This window comes from Eulemur rufifrons, chromosome 7, assembly GCF_041146395.1.
Source record: "Eulemur rufifrons isolate Redbay chromosome 7, OSU_ERuf_1, whole genome shotgun sequence".
Classification (NCBI taxonomy): domain Eukaryota; kingdom Metazoa; phylum Chordata; class Mammalia; order Primates; family Lemuridae; genus Eulemur; species Eulemur rufifrons.
Window position 1 is genome coordinate 276,066,510 of NC_090989.1, and position 22,150 is coordinate 276,088,659.

Here is a 22,150-nt window from a genome sequence, read left to right on the forward strand (position 1 = left end):
CGCGTCTTTGGGTTTATGGTACTTCCCTCGCATTGGGGCATCTGTACACGTGCAGCGTGTACACACATACTTGTAACTCCAAGAGTTTTTTCAAATATGCAAAACATGGCCTCGTAGAAACTCACTCAGTAAAATTGCTTGAGCACTCAAAGTGCAGGTAAAACGTGCAATTTACCGCTTTGCAGATGCATCCTCCTCCTTTATAGATGAATCTGCCTTCCCGGCACTGAACACTTATACCTGATGCGCAGGTGTAGACCCTACTTCTATATTGGTGCTGCCTGTGTTTTTTGCCAACAGAGATGAACATGTGCATTTGCACACGTGAACGCGAGTACATGTGCTTGGGCATTACAAGCATACATATATTTATGTGAAAGTTATGTACACATGTGGAAAACATGATTTTGTGGTGCCTCAACTCTGTGCCCTGTAAGATAAATCATAGAGATCCTGGCTATCTCCTTCACTGAGTCCTGGCAAGCAGGTCACTAAAGACTGACACTTCCTTGCCTCTTTCAGATGGATTCAAACCTGCCTCCAAAGCAGACCCAGGAGATGGGACTCTAACTGACTTGCTCATTCAGTTTTTCTTTACAATCACTTTTATTTCCTAATTCCCTGTCCACCAGGCACCTGGGTATTGCCCCTGGGTCCTCAAGAGACTCTAGGTTGAGCATGAAGTCTGGAGGTTGAGGGTGGCAGTTGAGATTTACCTAGCAGGTTAGGATGTTGGTGTTTGGAGAAGTGGTGCAGCCAGGCGGGCAGGGTGGACCTGTGACATCAGCAGGGTCTGTGGCATGGGGCACCTAGTGGGTAGAGAATGGGCCTGTGGTCTTTAAGAACCTCGCCAATGCGGAATGTATCTTGGAGTGAGAAAGTTTTTAATGGAAGAGGGGGAAAAGGGAGTGATTAAAGAATTTGCTAAGTGTTTACTATGTTCCAGGATTACATCAGCGATCTCTTTCGTTCATCACATCCACGTGGAGGGGACCTTCTTGTCTCCCACTGAAAAGATCAGAAACAGGCTAAGAGAAGTTAAGTCGGTTGCCTAAGACTACAGGGCATGTACATGGCAGAGCCAGGATTTGAACCCTCTCCTTTCTGAGTTCCTAAAGCCACGCTCGCCCCTACTCTTCCAGGCTGGAGGCAGACTGGGAAGAGCAAGAGGGAGCTACACGCTGGGCCATAGATTGGGCCCTAGCTCGCATGGAGTCAGGATATGCTGGCTGGCCCCCTCCCCAGCAGTCACAGCTCTGGCCAGTCTCACCTCTCGGCCTCAGCCGGGTCCCCAGGAGGCCTGCACGGCCGCCCACAGCCCGCGGTGCAGAGCCCGGGCGAAGGCGGAGCTCAACGGGAAGTGGCCCAAGGCTCTTGCAACTCTGCCCAAGGCCTGCCTTCCCGGGCCTCCCCAGCGGGTGCCAGAGGCCGCGGCTTCAGGCCAAGGGGAGACCGCAGTGAGACCTCCTCGTGCATCCTCTGGCTGCGCCTTCTTAGGATGGAGATGGCGGGAGAGAGGGTTTAATTTTCTTTTCCGAAGAAATCTAAGGAAACTGTTCGTAGCTTAAAAACTCCAAACCCCGCGCTCTCCCTCCTCCCTCCCTTTTGCCCCCTCCCTCCAGCCTCGCCCACCAGCTCCCACCGTCTTGTCTCTGCTCTCCTCCTCTTGCCTCCCCTCCCTCTCGGGTCTCCCGCCTTCCCGGAGCACGCGCTGCCAGGGCCCGGGGCGCCGGGCGGCCAATGGCGCGGCGGCAGGACGTGATGTCAGGCGCGGCTGTAGAAAAGGCGCGGAGGCTTGCGCTGGCGCGGACTGCAGAGCCGGGGCTGGGCTCGGCGCGCGCTTGGAGAGCATTGCGCGCGGCTGGGCCCGCGGTCGGCGGCTCCTCCTCCCACTCTGCTCCACCTCCTTTTTCTCCTCCTCCACCTCCTCCTCCGCCTCCTCCTCCTCTTCCTCCTCCTCCTCCTCTTCAATTCTCCTGGTGGCTCGGCTCGGCTCGCTGGCTTCGGAGATACCCCTACTCCAGTCGCCGACTCAGCGCCCAAGAGGGTCGCCTTGGGCTGGGGGCGCACCTCAGGGAGGGGAGGGGTCTAGGCAGCTGGGCCGCCGCGGGCACCTAGCTGCTCCTGAGCGAACCCCGACTGCAGCCGTAGCCGCCTCGGGCAGAGTTTGCGCCCCTGCTTTGCGCCCCGGGCGCCGAAGCCGGGAAGGCGATGCCCGTGGCGTGAAAGCGCCCGCGGCGGGCGCCGACCTCTGCCCTCGTCTCCCGCTGCCCCCCTGCCCTGTGCCCTTGTGACCCTGGCTTTGGCGCCGTCGTCCAGGCGTCCCGCGATGTAGCTGCCCCCGCGCCTGGGCGGGAGGCGTCCTGGCCCGCGGGCGCCCGGGGCCCAGAGCCCGGCCTGGGGGCGCAGCCGAGCTCGGGCGGGGCCGGGGCCGCGGTGGCGATGCACCGGCCCCGTTAGCGCCGGGAGCGCCAGGCAGCTGAGGCGGGGGGCAAGCCCTCCCTCGGAGGAGCCGCGCCCCCGGCCCCGCCGGTCCCGCCGCGATGCTGTTCCACAGTCTGTCGGGCCCCGAGGTGCACGGGGTCATCGACGAGATGGACCGCAGGGCCAAGAGCGAGGCTCCCGCCATCAGCTCAGCCATCGACCGCGGCGACACGGAGACGGTAGGCGCGCGGCTGTGTGGTCGGGGCTGAGAGCTGGGACCGGGCCGGGCCAGTCAGCGCCTCCTCTCCCCGAAGTTTGGGGAGCGTCCTTCGTGCCGCACGGGACTGAGCGCTAGGGATCCTCGGACAGGATGCAAGGCCCGTAGCTCCCGGCTCGCGGAAACCCGGCTGCTGGGGCGGAGAAGGGAAACAAGGTTGAACCAAAATCTCAGACTCCAAGGGTAGAGGAGAGCGTGTCTCTCGAAGTGGAAGCAAAGTCCCACCCGGGGCCCTGGGCGGCTCTCTTTTTACCTTGCCCGGCGCTTGGGTCGACAGCCCCGCGCTCTGCTCCAGCGCTCGGCTTTGGCTACAGCCGGCGCCGCCCGCGGCGCCCGAGAAGGGTGAACCAGGCGGGAGCACTGGGGCTCCAGCGGCCTTGGGCCGCTCCCAGCCTCCCGGCCAGCGGAGATCCCTCCCTAGCGCGGTTTTAGGAGCCGAAGTCCTCCGGGCCAGCACTTTTCGTTGATTGCCCCCAGTCCCTTGGCCGGCCCGACTTGGCCAGGCCAGGGCTCAGAGTTCAGCCTCCGGCCTGGCTCTCGCGGAAGGAGACTGCATTCGGCTCTCAACACCTGGCTCCGCCGGCCCAGCCCCAAATAGCCAGCTTCTGGCCTCAGACCTCCCCCGGGGCCGGACGAACAGACGCTGCCCAAACAGCGGGCGCAGAAGTGACCTTTGGAGGCCCAGGCGGTGGGGAGCGCGGGCTAAGCTTCTCTGCTCCGAGAGCAAGAGCGGCAGCCCCAGTGGCCTCCCGGCCTCCAAGCCCTTTTTCCTCGCTTAAACCTTCTCAACTCGTCAGTTTGGTTAGGGGAGGATTTGGTTTGGACCTGTCCTGCACCCAGAGACATTGAGGGTGCCCCTGTACCCCATTCACAATCTCCCAGGACCCGAGAGGGCCCCAGCCAGTGTGGCAGATGAGCCAGAAGTTGCGCGACCTGTCCTGGCCTAAACCTTTGGCCTAAGGATCCAGAGATCGCTGGAGCTGGGGGCCAGGAACTCTGCTGCCTCTCCGAAGAGGAGTCTGTGTGGAGGGTGACTTTCGATGGTCACCTTGCCCCCTTCCGAGGCCCAGCCGGCTGGCTCCTTAAGAAACAGTTTGGGGGAAAGCTCTTAGAGGGCTTGACTAGAATTGCTGTCCCAGCCTCTAAACATAGCCGGAGCATTTGGGGGGAAAGGGCAGGGGAGACAGGAAGGGGAAGAAGTAAGGCGGGAGAGCCATCCAGGCCAGGATCCCAGCCTGGGCTCGGCGGCTAGGGCTGGCAGGCCTCGGTTCTGAGTCTCCCACTTCCGGAAATGGAAGTGGGCCTTTGGGATGGGGGAAGCTTGTCGCATGTCCTGGCAGCTCCCTCCGGCTTCAGGGCCAGCGGGGTCCACGGAGGGAGCGTTGGTTGCCGGTTTCTCAGCCGTGGCGGGGCCGCAGGCTGACGCAGTTGCTGCCGTCTTCCGCCTCCCTCCCTTCCCAGACCATGCCGTCCATCAGCAGTGACCGCGCGGCGCTGTGCGCTGGCTGCGGGGGCAAGATCTCGGACCGCTACTACCTGCTGGCGGTGGACAAGCAGTGGCACATGCGCTGCCTCAAGTGCTGCGAGTGCAAGCTCAACCTGGAGTCGGAGCTCACCTGTTTCAGCAAGGACGGCAGCATCTACTGCAAGGAAGACTACTACAGGTAGCCCCCCACCCAGGGACCCACTGCCCCTCAGGACCCTCCTGGGGATTCTCAGGCACAATCTTGCCCCTCTCCTTCCCCTGTAGTCCCAGGAGAAGTTTCACTACTTAGGACCCCCATTCTCCAAGCCAGTGTGAATTGGGTGACAACCTTTTGAAGCAGCAATTTGGGCAGCTCTAGGAAAGGTCTGCGAAGTGTTGGAACCGAGAAAAGCAGAAGCTGCCTGCCCCTCTGAGCTTAAACCATAAGCTTGGGTTGGAATCTTTGCACTCCTCACTCTGAAGTTTCTTGGGTCAATCAGAGGGGATAGAAATAGGCACCCCCAAACTCAGGCAGTCTAGGCTGGTGTGGAGCAAAGCAGGAGGGAGAGCTGGGGGAGTGGGTGCATTTCCGGGTCTTTGGGGAGATGGGAGTGAAAGCTGGCCAGGATTAAAGAACCGGAATCACTAGCAGGCTCCAAGTTCCCTGTTTCTCCTTCTCTCCAGGTTTAGGGTTAGATTTTAGGATCTGTTTATATTCTCTCTCTCTCTCTCTCTCTCTCTGTCTTTTGCTCTCTTTCCCTGTCTCTCTGTTTCTTCCAAATTACAAAAGAGTGTGGGATTCTCAGGCCTGGTTTGGAGGGCAGGGGTAAAGGTGGAAGGACTAAGTGGTAAGTTTCTCTTCCTCCTCCCCCCAAAGGCTTTCCTACGGCTTGCTCAGGCTCTGGGTTAAGTAGAAGCCTTTGTAGGCATGAAAATGGTTAAGGGAAGCTGTATTTCAGGGTAGGACCAGGCCTGTGTCAAAATCTAGATCCCTTTCTCCTCATCCTCCAAATGAAGGCCAGGTTGTCCTTGAGGAAGGGATTGCCCCCAGCGGCAGCAGCGGCACCTGGAGGAGGAATATGGGGGGTACCCAACTGTGTGTCCCCACAGCCCCTCCCTCCATGGTCTCCACAGGCGGTTCTCTGTGCAGCGCTGCGCCCGCTGCCACCTGGGCATCTCGGCCTCGGAGATGGTGATGCGCGCTCGGGACTTGGTTTATCACCTCAACTGCTTCACGTGCACCACATGTAACAAGATGCTGACCACCGGCGACCACTTCGGCATGAAGGACAGCCTGGTCTACTGCCGCTTGCACTTCGAGGCGCTGCTGCAGGGAGAGTACCCCGCGCACTTCAACCACGCCGATGTGGCGGCGGCGGCTGCGGCAGCCGCCGCGGCCAAGAGCGCGGGGCTGGGCGCAGCGGGGGCCAACCCGCTGGGTCTTCCCTACTACAATGGCGTGGGCACTGTGCAGAAGGGGCGGCCTAGGAAGCGCAAGAGCCCGGGCCCCGGGGCGGATCTGGCGGCCTACAACGCTGGTGAGTGCAAGGCGCACCGAGCGCCCCCGTCGGGTTGGGGGAAAGCGTGGGACATCGACCGCCGGGAGCTGGAGTGAATCTCCGTGAACTGGGCATATAGGAGGTACTCTGGGCCTCAGCTTCCCCGGCCCTGAGCAGTAGACAGCCTGGAAGAAGGGGCATTAGCTCCCTGGGCGCCCGCCCTCGGCTGCAGCGGGGCGAGAAGCTACGTTAGTCCCCTTGCTGCCCTGGGTGCTGGGCCTTGTCGCTGAGAAATTGTTTTTCGGAGGTGGCTTTTTGGTTTGAGCCTTTTCCTCTGCTTTGCTGGGCAGAAAGTGCAGGAATAGAGAAATGAAGGCGGCGCCAACACCAAACAGTCTCTGGGGTGGCATGGCTGAGGGCGGGTAGCTGGAACGGCGGAGGAGCAAGGCAGGGCGGCGAGGGTCCCTAGAGAAAGGGCTGGGGCGCCTAGCTCCGCCTGGCCTGAGGCCGGTTGTGTGAAATGTCCCGAGGGCGGCAGGCTTTGGGAACTTGGGCTCCGCAGCCTTTTCTGAGCAAAGGATGCAGGTCCTCGTGCGCGGCCCGATCTTCCTTCAAGGCCGGGTCTTGATTTTCCAGGGCTCCTTCCTCGGAATTCCCGGGGTGAGGGCGACGACCTTCGGAAGCCGATGCCAGGGGATGAGACCGGAGCAGGCCTGGCCTCTCGCCGGGGTGGGGTGGGGGCTCGTTTTGCACTTCCGGCATCTTTGAACCCCTAGCCGTTCCGGGAGGAGCTCTGCCCCCTCCCGCGTCCCTCCCCGCTCAGGACAGCTGCAGAGGTTCTGAGGCCGGGCAAATTGAACCATCAACATCTGCCCAAAGTCTGCACAGCCCGGAAAGGTTTATGACTCTCTGAGCTTCTGAACTAGAGTTTATTTGAAATTATTTTTTTTCTTTCGTTTGCAACAGAATCGGATTCGGAGATTTTGTTTTCTTCCTCCTTTTCCCCTTAGTCTAATGCACAAGTGGGGGGAAAAAACAAAACCAAAACAAACCCAAGACTGTGCAGAGAGTGTGGCTGTGGGAAAGAAGTCACAATTGTTTTGATCTTAAAGAGTCGGAGCTGGCTAGGGAGGACAATAAGGGGGGAGGATGGAGGAGCCCCCTGTTCGCTCCAACGAAATTGCTTGGTAGGGGATCGTGGGGCGTGTGGGGAGTGTGTCTCTGTGTGCAGAGCTGGGAGGAAAATGCACCTCCCAGTTTGGTAAACGGTAAAGTGGTGATAGGCCGGTCTGTGGCAGCGAATTTAAAATTTGTTGAAGGCACTACCACAGATGCCGCTCTCTGGAACTTCCATTGCTGATCTCCCACCACCCGGAAAATAAAGACTAAACCGAGTCCAGGCCATGTCCCCTCAAACCAAACCGCGTCTATTTATCAAATAGGGTCGCTTCCTACTAGAAGCAGCCTGCAGGACTCTGCTCCAGGGCACCTGGTGGTTGGGGAGTGATATTATGTTTTCCTGGGCACCCACGTTCTGGGCCAGGCTTGGAATTGTGCAAAAAGAGGGTAGAAGGTGCGGAGATTTGTTTTTTACTGCTCAGCTGCTGTCGTCCCCAGCCAGATGCGGCTGGAGCTGAGTTTCACGGGAGCTGGCACTTCTATAAGACACCCCCTACTCAGCCATCTCATTTTCTCTTTGGTCTCTCTCTTTTCTTTTTCTCCTTTCTGTTCTCTCGGATCCTCTGTCTCACTGTCTCGTATCTGCCTCCCTGTTTCTCCGTTCCCGTGCGCGCGTCTCCGGCCTTGGCCGGGGCTCCCAGTCCGGGAAGAACCGGCGTTCGTTGCGCCGGCGGTGGCTGTGCGGCTCGCTCTCTCGGTGCTCCTGGGACTAGGAAAAGAGGGAGCCTCCTGGGCCTCTCTCCCGACCCAGCCAAGGCTTCACACTTGAGGCTTCTGTCCCTCCCTCCCCTCCAGCACTGGCGAGAGAGATGGCCGCAGTGTGGGACAGCTGGGACTGGAAAGCGGGAGCGTGGAGGGTGCGACCGTGGGCGGTGTGTGCGGGCAAGTGTCTGTGTGCGTGTGCATGCCTGTTTCCGACTGTGAGGACACGAGCTTGTTTGTGGAAGTGTCCCACATCCAGGGGCCCAGCCAACCCGACCCCTTGCAAAGCCCCTCGCTCTGGGGACAGTCCGGCCGAGGAGCCGCGGCACCTTATAAAGGGCGGTGAGCTGGGGGCAGAGGGGAGGGGGCGCCGTCGGTGCGCCCAGCCCCTGGCTTGGAGAAGGGCAGCGGGGCCGCGGGCCGCAGGGTCGGAAAGTCCTTCCGGGGCGGGGGCGCAGCGGCCCTCCTCTCGCAGCCCCTCTGGTCTGAGCGCGCCGCCCCGGCTCCGGCCCGGAGGCGGAACTGAAGCCTCCCCCCACCCCGAACGGCGCTGCTGGCGGGCTGGGGGCTCCGCGACGGCGGCCGGAGCTCGCGAGGGGCCCGGGCCGTGCACTTTGCGCCGGGGTTTGCGCGCCGCGGCCGCTGGAGTCCCGCGCGGACCGGCCGGACGCCCGGGCCTCCCCCAGCCCCAGCTTTTTGTGTGTGTGTGCCTGGCGGCGTAATTACTGATTTGATTCCAATCCATTATTTAGACAATTGAACCTACAATCTCGTCTTTAGTAAAATGAGGCGAAGTCAGATTTGATTACAGGTTCAGTCCCAGCGACAAGAGCTCGAAACCCGATGGGTTAATAACAGATCACGAGTAAATTATTCATGATTTTACGAGCTCTTTAGCTCCATTGAATCGGCCTAATTGAGAGGAAAAAAAAAAAAAAGGAGAGAGAAAGCCCGGGTCCTCCCCCTCCCCTCGGCCCCTCGCTCCTCCCCAGATCGGATCCTGGGGAATCTCGACCCGGCCCGGGCCGGGCACTGGGGGCGGGAGTGAGGGGTCCGGGGCGCTGGCCAAACCCCGGCCCAACGGCCTCCTCCCCCGCCGCTCTCACTCCCCACCCCACCCCCACCCCCGGGGCCTCCTGCCCCCGCCTCAGGCCGGCCTCGGCCTCACTACCTTGGGCAGGCTCCTTCCTTTCCCTCCAGACTCTTCTGTCCTGTCCCCCTTTCTCTATTCCCCCCGCCAGTATGACTTCAGGAAAGACCTCCCCAGCAGGGACTCGGGCTCTCCGAGCCCCGGGATTCAGTTCTGTCACCCGGACCCTCCACCCCACATTTTCCCCCTATTTCCGGGCTTTCCCCCTTGGCTCTCACTGTCTCTCCTTATTTCTTTCTGTCTTTGTAGCTGTCTCTCCCCTTCTCCCAGTCTCCTTCGCTTTCTTTTCCTCAGTCTCTCGTCTCTTTTCTCCTGGCTCTGTCCATCTTCCCTCCCTACCTCCTTCCTTTTCTCCCTTTCCATTCTCTGGTCTTTCTACCTCTCTTTTTTTCTCCTTTCTCTGCCCTTTCTGTCTCTCTCCCCTGCACCTCCTCCCCCCACCTAGGCGGCACTCAGGTCAGGTCCCTTGGGCCCACAGGGGCGCTGGGGTCCCCACGGAGCTCATTAACGGCAGCCAGGCCCAGACGGGGGCTGGATGGAGGGATGGGCCCAGAGATCCCCCGTGGGGAGGCCTGCTCCACCCCCAGTGGAGCTGGGGACTGGGGGAAAGAAGAGGGTTGCTCACCTCTGGCGGTTCAGTGCCAATTCCCGTGGATTGGGCTCAGAGTCATCCTCTGATCCCCTTTAAATTGCTGGACCCCTGTTCTTCACTGTAGGTGCTCTCTGTGGGAATGTGGGGGTGGGGTGGGGTACCTAGATGTTGCGGAAAGGGGCCTTTAGGAGGTGTAGCCCCTAGCTAATAGCTCCAAGGGTAAGGGCAAGACTTGTATCTTGCAAATTCTTTCTGCAAGGGGCTATTCTCTCTGCCTGGGTGCAGGGAGGGGTGAGTTACCCTGAGAACAAGAGTACTTCGGAGGTTGGGTTGCCAGATAAAATGCAGACACCCAGTTAAATTTGAATTTCAGGTAAATAATGAAGAAATTGTTAGTATAAGTATAGGCCATGCAATATTTAAATTTTAGATAGACAATGAATATTTTTTAGTGTAAATGTATTCCATGTAATATTTGAATTTTAGATAAACAATTTTTAGTATAGATGTATCCTATGTAGTATTTGAATTTTAGATAAACAAATAAATTTTTAGTATCGGTGTGTCCAAATGCTAAAAATTTGTTTATCTGAAATTCATGTTTAACTGGCAACCTGTATTTTTATTTGCTAAATCTGGCAACTCTATTATGAGTATGTGATAGGATGTAAGATATTTTCCCAAGTCCCTGTTTTATGGGGACTGAATTTGCATCTCCTATGAGGCTTTCCCCGAAGGCAAGACCTTAAGTGTGGGATGGCTCCGTCCCCCTCAGCTGCAAGGTTGCTGAGCAACTTTTTGAGGCCTGAGGTTTTCACCAGTACCTTCCAACCGTGATGCCATCCAAGTATTGGCAGCTAGGCCTCAGCGAGGACCCTTCTGGATGGGGACAGGCTCCCTTCTCCCTTTGTGGTATAGTGGAAGGAAACAGGGTGGGCTTCAGTGTTGAAAGTGGGCTCAGCCGGTTACTTGAGGTGTGGCAGTATGCAAGTGGTTTCATTTCCCTTAGTGTTCTGTACCTCTAAAATAGGAACAATAGTAGCCACCTCTCATGGTAATGTACAGTGACATATGTAAAGCCACGGACATGCCATAGGTGTCTACTACATGTTAATTTCTTCCTCCAACTTCCTTCCCTTTGCAGTTAGAACTCTGCCACTCTCTGTGAGACTGCAGCAAAGTACTTAACTTGCCTGAGCCTCATTTGCTCCGTTTGTAAAACTGGGAAACAACTACCTCACAGGGCAGTGGTGAGGATTGATTAAGCTACAAATGCAATTTCAGATCTTCCACCCAGTGCCAGAGGCACAAGTGTCGTTGAGTACTTTTGGGTGTGGGAACTGATGAGGATGAAATGAAAGTGAGTCTGTCCTGTCAGCAACTTCTAGGTGCCAGTCCCAGACACTGTAGGGGCAGCGGGGAGACAGCCACTGCTCCTTAGAGTGCCTTGGGAAATAGGGAGAGTGCTGGCCCGGAGACCTGTGCTGCTGTGTGGCAGTCAACTCCTCTCCCTGAGCCTCAGTTTCAACATCTCAATTGTAACGTGATGGCTCAGAATGGTTTTTGGATTCTCCCAGAGCTGGGATTGAATCCTGCAATTCCTAGCTGAGTGATCCTGGGCAGGTCACTCTCTCCCAGCCTCAGTTTCTCCATCTATACCAAGGGGATAATGCTCGCATTTCAGCGTGGTGCCTGCATGCAGCGTGGTTGTGGTTAAGGGCAGAAACGTTTGGCAGCGGCCGCTAGGGTAGGTGTGGACTTGGCATGGGGGGGGGCGGGTCAGGAAGTTCACCTGCCACCTCTGCGTCCCCTCCCCAGCGCTGAGCTGCAACGAGAACGACGCAGAGCACCTGGACCGTGACCAGCCATACCCGAGCAGCCAGAAGACGAAGCGCATGCGCACCTCCTTCAAGCACCACCAGCTTCGGACCATGAAGTCTTACTTTGCCATTAACCACAACCCCGACGCCAAGGACTTGAAGCAGCTCGCGCAAAAGACGGGCCTCACCAAGAGGGTCCTCCAGGTCAGCCGGGGGCGGGGCGGGGGGGTAGCAGCTGCCTCCGCCAGGGGCTGGGGCAGAACCTTACACGGCTGGCGGTGGACCTTGCGAGGACCTTCCCCCTGTGTCTGCCTTTCTCTTTGCTTATCATTCTTTCCCCCTCTCTTCAGTCTATCTCCATCTGCACTTCAGTCTTTTTCCCCCAACTTTACGACTTCTCTTTCAATTTTTGCCTCTCAGTTTTTCGATGTCCCTCTATCTATCCTCTTTGTCTCCATACTCGATCTCTTTTCTTTCTTGTAAACGATTCTTAGTTACTTTTATTACAAAAGTGATACTCAAATATGTTGATGTTGTAAAAGTTCAAACATTTCAAATAAATCTAGAGGCCCCTCCCCCTTCGCCTCTCCTCTCAGGACCTGCATCCCAGGTGCCCGGTGTCAGCTCCTGCCTCACGCCCTCATTCTAGTCTCTCTTCTTTCCATCTGCCTGTGTCTCACTCCCCTCTCTCTCTCTTTTGGCGTCTCTCTAGATTTATCTTGTCTCCCAGAAGCAAGGTTTGGTGGTGGTGGGGTACGTGGGCAGATTACTTGGCTGCTTGATGGGTGTGCCCCGGGGCCGCGGGGGGAAGTGGCTGGATGCCTGTGAAACCGAGTGGAATTGCACTTGTGTGTAAGGGCACTTTCTTGATAGGATCCAGAACTTTTACCAGATTTCCATGACCCCAAAGATGTTAAGAACCCTAGTCTGGGGGATGTCCTAGGCTGTTGCATGACCCAAACTTGTGGCAGAGCCTTGGGCCAAAAATTCTCAAACCTTCAGCTCCTCCTCTTTCACATTTCATCGTCCTGTGCAAGTCACTTAACTCTTTGGAGCCTTAGTTTCCTTATATATGAAATGGGAAAGTATATATATGTATATATATCTTGTATATATGAAATGTATATATACAAGAAATTATCTATGCCACAGGGCTCCTGGAGGAGCCACTGAGATGGTGTAAATGTCTAGGGCGGTGTTGGACACGTAACAGCTCAGTGGATGGTAGCTAATAACATTAAACTAGCTTAATTAGCTGGCATTAACTAGTATGAATGATTATTCTGGTTACTGGACCTCAGTTTCCCCATCCAGACAAAGATAAAGCAGGCGAATACCTCCCTTTAGAGCCAGTTTAACCAATTTATTCTTCAGGACGGGTGTTTATAGTGACAGCAGTGCACATTTTTAGGTACGAAAACCAAGGGATGAAGGGACCTGACACGGTCTCACCGCAGAAGGGGAGGCGCTAGGATTTGAGTCTAGGCCAGCCTGACCCACCCTGCAGCCCCAGGTCTCAGGGATTGAAGGCTGGGAGGTGACATCGAGGGGGTGACCGTGACAGAGGGCTGCGCAGCCGCCCTAAGAAAGTTCCTGTGAGTCTGTCAGGAAAATTTTTTAAAAAGGCCTTTTGTGGGGCGGGTTGGGACTGTGATGTGGGCGCATCCGCAGATACCCGGGGAGTTGGGAGTCCGGGCCCCCAGCCCGTCTTGGTGCCGCAGGCATCGGGGCCCATGGCCGGCGGAACCCGGCAGAACCCGGCAGCTCCCTCCGAGGCGGGTGACGTAGCCGACCAGGGGAGGGCCGGCCAATGGGACGCCGGTGCGCCTCTCTGGGCCCGCCCTCGCGCTTGGGCGTCAGCTCCTAGTCCGTGGGGCCTGGGCTCCTGCGGGGGTGGGGGACGTGCTGCGTCCGTCTGGGTGTCTGGGTCTCGGATCCCCCACGTCTGTTTCCTTCAGACTTTACCTTCTTGGGGTTAGGTTGGGCACCCTCCTTGGCGCCCCCTCCCTTCAGCCCTGGGTGAGTTCGGACTGAGGACTGGGGGTCACTGCCTTTTCTCTGGTTAGTGGGATACTTCCTCCCTCCCCGTCCCCAGAGGGTGTTCTGTGAATCGATGCCAGGGATCTGGCAAGGGCATGAAGCTGGGTGTAGCTGGGTTCAGGAAGACCTGGGCTTCCCTGGCTGTGCATCTTGGGCAAATTGGTTACCATCTCTGAGCTGTAGATTTCTCATCTGTAAAAAGGGCACCATTAGGGCGCATGCCGCCCGCAGTTATTCAGATTATATGAAATAAAAAGTATCCAGAGTTGAGTGTGACTCTTGAGTGAGGTGCCAGCCTCTGCTGGCCTTGGTTAGGCAGGAGGCTTGGTTCCCTAACTTAGGAGCAAATAGGATTTCTAGGATAGTTATCCTTTATTCTTTCATCTGACTAAATATCTATTGGCACCAGGCCCTGGGGGCCCAGAGATGAATGAACCATCGTCCTGGCCCGGAAGAAATTCACCTATTAGGCATAGAGGCAGATCTACACACAGGCAGATTCCCCAGAGTGTGATCAGTCAGGGGAGATACTGAGGGAGCCCAGAGTAGGGACCATCCACCCTGTGTGCTAGGCACCACAATCTCTCTTCTCCTCCAACCCCACCACTGCACAGATGAAAGCAGAGAGGCCCACATGATTGCCCCTTGCCCAAAGTCACACGTTGCTAGTAAGTTGCAGAGCTGGATCTAAATCCAGGCCTGTCTGATCTTTCTTCTCCAAGCCAACCCAGCACTGACTATCTCTGAGTGTGAGTGTCATTTAGGGTCTGTATGTTGGGGGTGGGGCATACCTTAACAGTATTCTCCCTTCTTCCCAGACCTCCAAATCTCCTGTACAAATCCTTAATGTTCCCCAACAGCACAACTACTCAGGATTATGTAGCAGTTTACAAAGCACTATCTTTCCAGCCACTTCATCTTCATTACCTTAATATTCTCCTGCCCATTTTACAGATGAGAAGCTTAAGACCTAGTAAGATGAAGTGATTTGCTTCAGTTATAGAAACCAGGCATTGGTAGGGTAGGGCTTCCTTCCAGGTGCCCTGACTGCTGATGGGACATTCTGGGGTACGTGGGATGGGAGCATGTTGGGCAAGGCAGCTGGTGGTATGGCTTTGGAAGGTAACAGACTGGTTCTAATCCTCTCTGACTTACTAGCAGGGTGATTTGGATGCTTTAATTTCTCCTCTCTGACTCTGATTTTTTTTTTATCTGTGAAATGGGGATAATAATAGCCATGGTGCCTGCTGGTATATAGCAGGTGTCCATTAAACAGTTCCTCATCGCTTGTCTACACCAGCTTAATGGGGCTAGGTCTTGGGTGCCCCCTGTTCTCCCTGCAAAGTTGTGGCCCACCTCAACCCTTCAGAGAGGCTACACAGCAGGACAGGGTTGAGGTTGAGCTGTGTTCCCAGAGGTGGGTGATGTAGGGTGTGTGTGTGCGTGTGTGTGTGTGTGTGTGTGTATGGGGAGTGTTCTAGGCTATTGCTGAATGTGTAATGCATGAGCACCACTAACATGGGAGGTCTGGCATGCAGCATCTCTATTGGAATTTGAAGTCAGCTAATGCGAAGTCCAAACTCAGCTCTCCCCTTTACTCACTGAGCGATCCTGGAGTAAGTGACTTAATCTCTGTGAGCCATAGTGGCCTCAGCTATAAAATGAGGATGATGATACCTTTTCTGGGTAGTTTCAAGGAGGAAATGAGATGGCACAAAATATTAGGGACTCAATGCATAGTAATCTCACGCACGTATTTTCAGAGCACAGTTCAGTCTACCAACCTCTTTTGCACACATGTTACAAATGTGACTATCTGCATTTTGCAGATGAGGAAACTGAGGTTCCGAGAGTCTAGGACCCTTGCCCTGAGTCTCACAGCTAGTAAGTGATGAAGCCAGGAGTTAAGCCCAGATTGGTCTGATTTCAAAGTTCTTTCCACTGTCACACAACGTAGGGATTGTGATTTCCCCCGCTTGGATCCAGCGGCAGAATGCAGCAGTGCAGTGGGCGAGGAGGGAAGGTGTAGGAGGGATGCCATGTCTTGGTAGGAAAGCAAAGCCTGTGGGACGGCTCTCATTGCCTAAAAGGTGCTCAAATTCATCATCGTCAGCAGCATGGTAACCACAATACTCACTCTCCATCGGTGGGCAAGGTGACTGGGAGACAGTGGCCCCTTGGACAGAGGTCCATTAAGACTTTAAGCCTTGCAAAGGTGTGGAGATCATTGCTCAGCACATAGATGCCTCTCAGAGTTCCCTCTTCCTTCCTGTGGAAGGGCCAGGAAGGCAGAATAGTAAGATTCTGGACGTGGGGAAGGGGGTGATGAGCCGGCTGATTTGGATGGATGAAGTTCTCCTTAGGGGTTCCTGGTGTGACTTTGTAAGAAAATACATTTTAACCACCAACAGTTTAAAAAACATTCTTTAGGTGACTAGTTAGTTGTCATTAGCCTACGTGTGAATTCAGGAGCAGGAGAACTCTAGCTTTCCTCTGACCACTCACCTATGGGACAAATATACTGACCTGCCGTGTGCCAGGCAGGGCTGAGGCCCTGAGGGTTCGGTGGGGAACAAGACAGTGAACAAGACCCTGCTGGAACATGCCATCTAGAGGGCACGTGCAACAAGGCGTGGTATAAATACTTGAAATGGCGATCAGATTCATCTCTTTATTTTTCTGTATGTTTGAAATATTTCATAATAAAAATATTTTTTAAATGATTCCAGGACCATATAAGTTTAGGAAGTGCTAAAGATTAACTATGTCTTTCTCTTGGAGATCACAGCACCTGTCAAATCCGCCTCTTATTGGCTGTGCCTCAGTCTCCACTGGCAATAATATTAGTGTCTACTTCATAGGGTTCTTATAAGGACTAAAGGAGTTAACGCATAAAATGTTTACAACTTTGCTTAGAAAATGTCTGGCACCTAGTGAGTGACTATTGTCACTATTACTTTCTTTATGAAGTTGTAATTCCAGAGGACATAGTTTTTTTGTCCTTTTTTCACATAAGTCATCATAAGATGTTTCTCCTGTGGCTTCATGGAGTCATGACTGTGGGTCATGACTTCCACTTGCCCCATTTTGTTGAACACTTTGGATGAAGCCATTAATTTCATGTTATAAAAAATGCCATGATGGACATCTGTGGGCATGAAGCTTTTATCTTCTGTCCGGTTTCCTTAGTGTCCCAGGAGAGGATTTTCTGGGGCAAAGTGGGTTTCCCACTGGCCCTTCTGGTCTTCTTGATGAAAGAATTGTGGGGAAGGAGGTTTGTGAGGCCAAACACAGCTTGCAGGACCCATTAGTGCCCAAGCAGGGAGCAAGAAACTGCGTGCTTCTTCATCTGCCCAGGACTCACTGGGTTCGCTGTGCGCCAGGCTGAGGTACTCCTGGCCTGGCATTAAATGTATCCTGATGAGTCTATGCCTGAACTTGGACTGGTTGTCCCAGACAAACAACTCCAGAGAGCTTGGAGCAGGAAAAGAGAGAGGGAGGGCTGTCAGTTGAAGAAGATGGATGGGTGGGACAGATTATCACCTTGTTTCTTGTGGCTGCACTAGAATCCCAGCCTGTCAGAACCCCAAGAGGCCACAGAGATTACGTGGTACAGTTTAACCCTCTTGTATAAATGGGGAAACCAAGGCAGGCCCAGATATAAGAGACTAGCCCAGGATTACTTGGCTAGTCAGTGGCAGAACTTGTGCTGGAAGCTACATCCAGTGCTCTTTCCACTGCCCCATGGTGCTTCTCTGTTCATTAACTCAATGGTTCATTCATTTATTTATTTATTCATTAATTCATTTACTTGCTGCCTCAGGATCATGTGGTAGGAAGATCATGGACTTTTTGTTGCTGTTGTTAGAGAGACAGGGTCTTGCTCTGTCGCCCAGGCTAGAGTGCAGTGGTACAATCATAGCTCACTGTAACCTGGAACTCCTGGACTCAAGCGATCCTCCTGCCTCAGCCTTCCAAGTGGCTAGGACTATAGGAGTGAGCCACCACGCCTTGCTAATTTTTTAAATTTTTTGTAGAGATGAGGTCTCGCTATGTTGCCCAGGCTGCTCTCGAACTCCTGGCCTCAAGTGATCCTCCTGCCTTGGCCTCCCAAAGTGCTGGGATTATAAGCATGAGCCACCACACCTGGACTGAGTATGGACCTTTTATGACAAACGGTCCTGGACTCCAATCTCAACTTGTCTTCTGTTTGACCTTTGGCAAGTGACTTCACCTCTCTGAGCCTCTCTGGTTTTTAAATCTATAAATAGGGGTAATAACAGCACCAACCTACTCACCTTGGCTTATCATGGGAATAAGCTGTGAACGGTGCACGTTAAAGGGTGGCGTGGTGCCTGGCACGTAGTAAAAGGTATGTACATGTTATCTGTAATATTAACACATATTCCTGATTCTTAATCTTTGCCATTCTCTGTCATGTCCCCATGAAGATAGTGTAGACAGAGTCCCTGCCCCCTACAACTTCTCAGGAGGGGACTTTTTTTTTTTTTTTTTTGAGACAAAGTCTCACTTTGTTGCCTGGGCTAGAGTGAGTGCCGTGGCATCCGCCTAGCTCACAGCAACCTCAAACTCCTGGGCTTAAGCGATCCTTCTGCCTCAGCCTCTTGAGTAGCTGGGACTACAGGCATGTGCCACCATGCCCGGCTAATTTTTTCTATATATATTTTAGTTGGCCAGATAATTTCTTTCTATTTTTAGTAGAGACGGGGTCTCGCTCTTGCTCAGGCTGGTCTCGAACTCCTGACCTTGAGCGATCCACCCGCCTTGGCCTCCCAGAGTGCTAGGATTACAGGCGTGAGCCACCGCGCCAGGCCAGGAGGGGACTTTTTTAAATACCTGGGAGAGAATTCTGGTGAAGCCCTGCCTTAAACTGAAAAACAAGCCCAACATGCAACCCCAGAGCAGCCTGGCTTTTAGTTAAGTTGTTGAATTTTTCATCCACCAGATTCCCAGTGCCTTAGATCTGGTGGAGCAGAGAAGGCGATTGTGGAAGATGGCGTCATTGTTTACAAACCCACTGTTAGGGGCAACGCCTGAGAAATAGCAAACAGCCAGCAGCTAACCAGTTCCAGCCCTTGCTGAGGTCTTGGAGCTCCGGACGGATGAGCAAATGAGCAGTGAGCAAAGCACCACCCCCGGGACTCCCTGCTCCGGCTACTGCTTGGAGTCAGACACAGGCGGGCTCACAGGTCACACGCACATGGGCCAAAACAGTGGCAAGGGGGTGGCACCAGGGCTTGGGCCTTCTTGTCCCCATCTTGCATGTAACTTTGAGGAAGTCACTTCCTCTCTCTAAGGACCTCTGGGGGCTTTTCCATCCATTTTCTCCATCAGCCATTCCCTAGGCCACAGGGACACAGTCTGCCCCTGGCAAATTTCTGCAGGCTGGGTAGGGAAGGACCTCCCTACCCCAAGAAGAGCATGTTGAGGGTGGTCTTAGAAGCACTGTACCTACTTGCAAGCCCTCAGAAGGGTGATGGGCTTCCTTCGGGCAGAAAGCCAGGGAGAACGTGCTTCCTTCCTGGGGAGATCCAGCATGCTGAGGAGGAAGCTCTGTTTCCCCACTTCACAGGGTCTGTATCTCCCCCCTTATTCCAAGACTCCTGCGGATGTGCTTTTAATTGAGCCCAAATTGTCAGGCCACCAAAAAGGGGGGTTTGAGGCTACAGGCCCCTGCAGCCGGGTGGTCCTGAGGGGAGGGCGAGGCCAGGAGTCGGCCCTTCCCACCCCTGCCTGAGACACTGGAAGACAGGCAGATGTAGGCACATCTGGAAATCTGCAACTGGACACCCCAGAATCTGTAGAATTCCCCAAGGCCTTTTGTTTTATGGGGAGGCTTCTGGCGGGTGTTTTCTGCACGCAAAGGGAAGTGACGGGGCCCTGCTTTCCAAGCCTTTTTCTTTGGGAGGTGCAGCCCCCCCCCCCCCCACCATGGCCTGGATTGCTAGGCTGCTCCCAGAGTGCTTCATGGACCTCTGGGTGCAGTGGGGTCTCTGTGTTTGTGCAGTTAGACAAGTGGGGGTACTTGGGGGCAGCTATGTAGATGAGTTTCTGTGTGTGTCCTCCTGAATGTGTACAGGCATGTGTGCAAAGGTATGGGTGTGGATGTGTGTACACGTCTGTGCCCAAGGAAAAAATGAAAGTAAACCCATATTCTCTCTTTGGCATTCTTTTCACATCACGCTCAGTTCCAACTCTGTGCCCGGCCCCACCGGATGCGGGGATGTGGCAGGCTGGGAAAGGGAATCCGCTCAGCGAAACCTCCCTGGCCTGGCTTTACTCTGGCAGCTGTTTCCACCCTGCCCACCTCTGCCCTGAGACCCAGTGGCCTGGGATGCCTGGTGGCTTCTCCAGCTGATGGCGGGGGAATAGGATCAGTGTCTTTTTCTTTCTCCTAGTAACTAGTTCTAACTGCCCAATTCCCATGTGTTCTTCATACCATTCTTGTATCTCCCAGATTTACTGACTATGAAACACTTTAAAAATTGTACCAACAAGAACTTGTGGGATCTATTGTCTGCTGAAAGGTGACTGCAAAAAAAAAAAAAAAAAAAGAGAGAGAGAGAGAATGTCTCAAACAACCATGATGAAAAATCATCAAGATTTGTCTGGTGTGTGTGTTCGGTGTGTTCAATGGAAATGCAACGTGAGCCACACATGTAATTTTAAATTTTAAATTTTCTAATAGCCACATTGAAGAAGTAAAAAGAAACTGGTAAAATTAATTTTAATAATGTATTTTGTTTAACCCAATGTAGCCAAACTATCACCATTTTGACATGTAATCAATATAAAAATTATTATTGAGACTTTTTTTCATACTAAGCCTTCAAATCTGTTGTGCGTTTTCACCTGCTGACCAGCAGCATTTTGGGCTGGTGCCATTTCAAGTGCTCAGTAGCCACATGTGGCTGGTGGCTGTGCTACAGGAGACATCAGCTCAGCTCCGGAACCCCCCAACAGAAAGAGAAACCCCTATTAGGGAAAGTAAATTTTTTATTTTATTAAGAGCGAAATATTGCCAGCCTGACGTTTTGGACCCCTCTTGGCAAAACGCGGCTTAGCATCTCCCAGAAACCGCAGTGCTCGGAGCTAAGCAGTCGCCGGGAATGCTCTACCCGCTCTGCCCTAACCAGCCCCTCCCTGTCGTCCCGCTGCAGGTCTGGTTTCAGAACGCCCGAGCCAAGTTCAGGCGCAACCTCTTACGGCAGGAAAACACTGGCGTGGACAAGTCAGCGGACGCGGCGCTGCAGACAGGGACGCCGTCGGGCCCCGCCTCGGAGCTCTCCAACGCCTCGCTCAGCCCCTCCAGCACGCCCACCACCCTCACAGACTTGACCAGCCCCACCCTGCCAACTGTGACGTCCGTCTTAACTTCTGTGCCTGGCAGCCTGGAGGGCCACGAGCCTCACAGCCCCTCACAAACGACTCTTACCAACCTTTTCTAATGACTCGAGCCCCCCTCCCGCCCCACGATTTCTTTAAAAAAGAAATTATCTTTAGTTGAATTCCAAGTGTATTTTAAAATAGAGGCTTTGAGCAACTAACTAACCACATTTTAGGATCTCGCCTGGAAACAGAGGAAAAAAAAATACTTGCGTGTCAGGCTCATGCAGCGGTGTGGACTGAGGAATTACTTGGAAGATCTATCTGCAACACAACATTTGTGTCACTGTACAGTTTTGTGGACTGAGCGAGGAAAAGCAACAGATAATTTAAGTTGGCTAGAGCTTCTGTATTTTCAAAGACTGCCACGTGCCTTAGGAATACTGTTCTATCTCCATACTTTGGACGACTTGTTCCTTTTTCTCTCCCTCTTTTTCTCTCTGTATATTTATGACCAGAGCAAACATGTAAAAAACAAAAAACAACAAAAAAAAGTTTGTTACTTTGAATAGTCCTAAAAAGAAAAAAAGAAAAAAAAAAAAAAGGAAAAATCAAACCCCCTTCCAACGGTCGCTTTGTTGTTTTAGAATTTTAAGGTGGAAGTCTGTTCGAATATCAGAATTTGTAAAATCTAACCAGTAATAAAACCACTTATCGAAACTACCTGGTGCTGCTGCCATTTGGTTGGGTGTGAAATTCACAGGACTTAAGGGTTTTATCGAAGCCCAGAGGTAAACTTGTGTCTCCAGTTAGTTATCAAATATTCGTGGGGCCCCTTTTTTGTGCCGGGCTTTGGACTGGTTGTTGCTATCCGGAGACAGACTGTCCCTGTTCTCAAGGAATTTAGAGTGGTGACAGAGGCAGACAGGAGATACGCTTAACATGGCGTGATATGTGCTCCAGGGGAAGATATGTAAACAAAGTACCGTTCATTCATTCATTGATTTGTTCTTTCAAATATTTAATGAGCGTGCCCGCTAGATGCTTGCAATACAGAGGTCAAAGGCCCTCACACCTGTCTTTTCTGCTCCTGGCTGGGCTGGAAGCTGTGTCAGGCATTGAGGAAGTCCCTCCTGAGAAACCTGTAGCCTTTCCCTATGAGGAATGAATGCTGTCACCAAAGGGCAGCTTAAGCTCCAGTTTTCCTAATGACACAAAATTTAAAAATCTCCCAAGAGGGCAAAAGCAAATACATTCAGTTCCTTTACGAAAGCTTAAGGGAACTTCGAAACTCAGAGAAAAGACACACCCAGAGAGGCGGGACGTTTAGAGCCAAGCTGTATGAGCTTAGAATTCCTACTGTTGAGCAGTGTGGGCTGAGGGACGTCATTTCACCTCTGTGGGCCTCAGTTTCCTCGACTGTAAAATGAAGATAAGGACCCTTACATGGCAGTTGTGGGGGGCAAAGTAAGATATGTTAAAGGGTCCAGCAGAAGGCCTGGAATATAGTAGGGGCTCCGTGCATTTTATTGAATGCCAGGTAACATGTGAGACTGTGCAGGCAGAGAGCAGGAATGTGTGTGTCCAGGCATTGCCTGGCATCGCTGAATGCACCAAGCAGGCGTGGTGTCTGGCCACTCGACATCTGACGCCCT

The 22,150-nt window shown here is 53.7% G+C and overlaps 1 protein-coding gene across 2 annotated transcripts; it reads left to right on the forward strand.

Moving 5' to 3' along the window:
* The first annotated feature begins 1,969 nt into the window (after window positions 1-1,969).
* On the forward strand, window positions 1,970-21,218 carry LHX2 (LIM homeobox 2). Of its 2 annotated transcripts, none has more exons than XM_069474652.1 (5): window positions 1,970-2,663; window positions 4,163-4,365; window positions 5,301-5,704; window positions 11,107-11,312; window positions 20,330-21,218. In XM_069474652.1, exons 1-5 carry the CDS (start codon window positions 2,544-2,546, stop codon window positions 20,615-20,617), a joined length of 1,221 nt encoding a protein of 406 aa, XP_069330753.1. In that variant the 5' UTR covers window positions 1,970-2,543; the 3' UTR covers window positions 20,618-21,218. The 2 variants fall into 2 exon arrangements, with proteins under 2 accessions (XP_069330753.1, XP_069330754.1); XM_069474653.1 differs by having other exon boundaries at window positions 2,174-2,663; window positions 5,301-5,708; window positions 11,114-11,312; window positions 20,330-20,855.
* Window positions 21,219-22,150: the final 932 nt, after the last annotated feature.

Bases quoted from the DNA above. Each gene is read 5' to 3' on its own strand.
- LHX2 (XM_069474652.1), top strand. From the start codon at position 2,544: ATGCTGTTCCACAGTCTGTCGGGCCCCGAGGTGCACGGGGTCATCGAC. The intron at 2,664-4,162 runs GTAGGCGCGCGG...CTCCCTTCCCAG, and splicing joins ACCGCGGCGACACGGAGACG to ACCATGCCGTCCATCAGCAG. The intron at 5,705-11,106 runs GTGAGTGCAAGG...TCCCCTCCCCAG, and splicing joins TCTGGCGGCCTACAACGCTG to CGCTGAGCTGCAACGAGAAC.